Source organism: Penaeus monodon, chromosome 15 (genome assembly GCF_015228065.2).
Source record: "Penaeus monodon isolate SGIC_2016 chromosome 15, NSTDA_Pmon_1, whole genome shotgun sequence".
Classification (NCBI taxonomy): Eukaryota; Metazoa; Arthropoda; class Malacostraca; order Decapoda; family Penaeidae; genus Penaeus; species Penaeus monodon.
In genome coordinates this window covers 11340336-11341974 of record NC_051400.1, presented here as the reverse complement: position 1 = coordinate 11341974, position 1639 = coordinate 11340336, and the positions used below count along the sequence as shown (strand labels likewise).

Genomic DNA, 1639 nt, shown 5'->3' with positions numbered 1-1639 from the left:
GCAAAGAACAAACACAAGATCAACACCCCAATCAGCATCCCTTCAGCATCCCTTCAGCATCCCTTCAGCATCCCATCAGCATCCTTCAGCTTCCCTTCAGCATCCCATCAGCATTCCTTCAGCATCCCTTCAGCATCCCATTCAGCATCCCTTCAGCATCCCTTCAGCATCCCATCAGCATCCTTTCAGCATCCCTTCAGCATCCCATCAGCATCCCATCAGCATCCCATCAGCATCCCATCAGCATCCCATCAGCATCCTTTCAGCATCCCTTCAGCATCCCATCAGCATCCTTTCAGCATCCCTTCAGCATCCCTTCAGCATCCCATCAGCATCCCTTCAGCATCCCTTCAGCATCCCATCAGCATCCCTTTCAGCATCCCTTCAGCATCCCTTCAGCATCCCTTCAGCATCCCTTCAGCATCCCTCAGCAATCCCTTCAGCATCCCTTCAGCATCCTTTCAGCATCCCTTCAGCATCCCATCAGCATTCCTTTAGCATCCCTTCAGCATCCCATCAGCATCCCTTCAGCATCCCTTCAGCATCCCTTCAGCATCCCATCAGCATCCTTTCAGCATCCCTTCAGCATCCCATCAGCATCCCATCAGCATCCCATCAGCATCCCTTCAGCATCCCATCAGCATCCTTTCAGCATCCCTTCAGCATCCCTTCAGCATCCCATCAGCATTCCTTTAGCATTCCTTCAGCATCCCATCAGCATCCCATCAGCATCCCTTCAGCAGCCGTTCAGCATCCCATCAGCATCCCTTCAGCATCCCATCAGCATCCCTTCAGCATCCCTTCAGCATCCCTTCAGCATCCCATCAGCATCCCTTCAGCATCCCTTCAGCATCCCTTCAGCATCCCATCAGCATTCCTTCAGCATCCGACCAGCATTCCTTAAGCATCCCTTCAGCATCCCTTCAGCATCCCATCAGCATTCCTTCAGCATCCCTTCAGCATCCCATCAGCATCCTTTCAGCTTCCCTTCAGCATCCCTTCAGCATCCCATTAGCATCCCTTCAGCATCCCTTCAGCATCCCATCAACATCCGTTCAGCATCCCTTCATCCCATCAGCATTCCTTCAGCATCCCTTCAGCATCCCATCAGCATCCGTTCAGCATCCCTTCATCCCATTCAGCATCCCATCAGCATCCCTTCAGCATCCCATCAGCATCCCTTCAGCATCCTTTCAGCATCCCTTCAGCATCCCATCAGCATCCTTTCAGCATCCCATCAGCATCCCTTCAGCATCCCTTCAGCATCCTATCAGCATCCCTTCAGCATCCCATCAGCATCCCTTCAGCATCCCATCAGCCTCCCTTCAGCATCCTAATCAGCAAAACACACAAAGAACAACCAGACTGAATGAAGGAGAAAAGCTTCGTAGCTTCGTCACCCTCATAACGCCACTCATGGAAAGGTGAACATTGGGCATGGAGTTATAAATAATAAGTGCAACCAGGGGAAAAAAGGTCTTCACAATTGAGGGAAATTTCATCAATATCGTCCTACTTATCGCTTAATAATTTTGGTGTGTAATGTAAGCTTTAGTTTTTTTTTTTTTTTTCACGTGTAGTCTTTTTTCAATTTTAGAATGAAGAAAAGGGTTAACTGAAACTGATTTTTTTAAAGTGT

General features: G+C 49.1%; 1 protein-coding gene across 1 annotated transcript in view; it reads left to right on the top strand.

Moving 5' to 3' along the window:
• LOC119582208 (nuclear pore complex protein DDB_G0274915-like) overlaps positions 1-1337 on the top strand; it is a 10319-nt gene extending 8982 nt beyond the window's left edge. The window contains exon 4 of the mRNA XM_037930439.1: positions 47-1337. Coding sequence (XP_037786367.1) covers positions 47-1337 — 1291 coding nt within the window. The remainder of the gene's footprint in view (positions 1-46) is intronic.
• Positions 1338-1639: the final 302 nt, after the last annotated feature.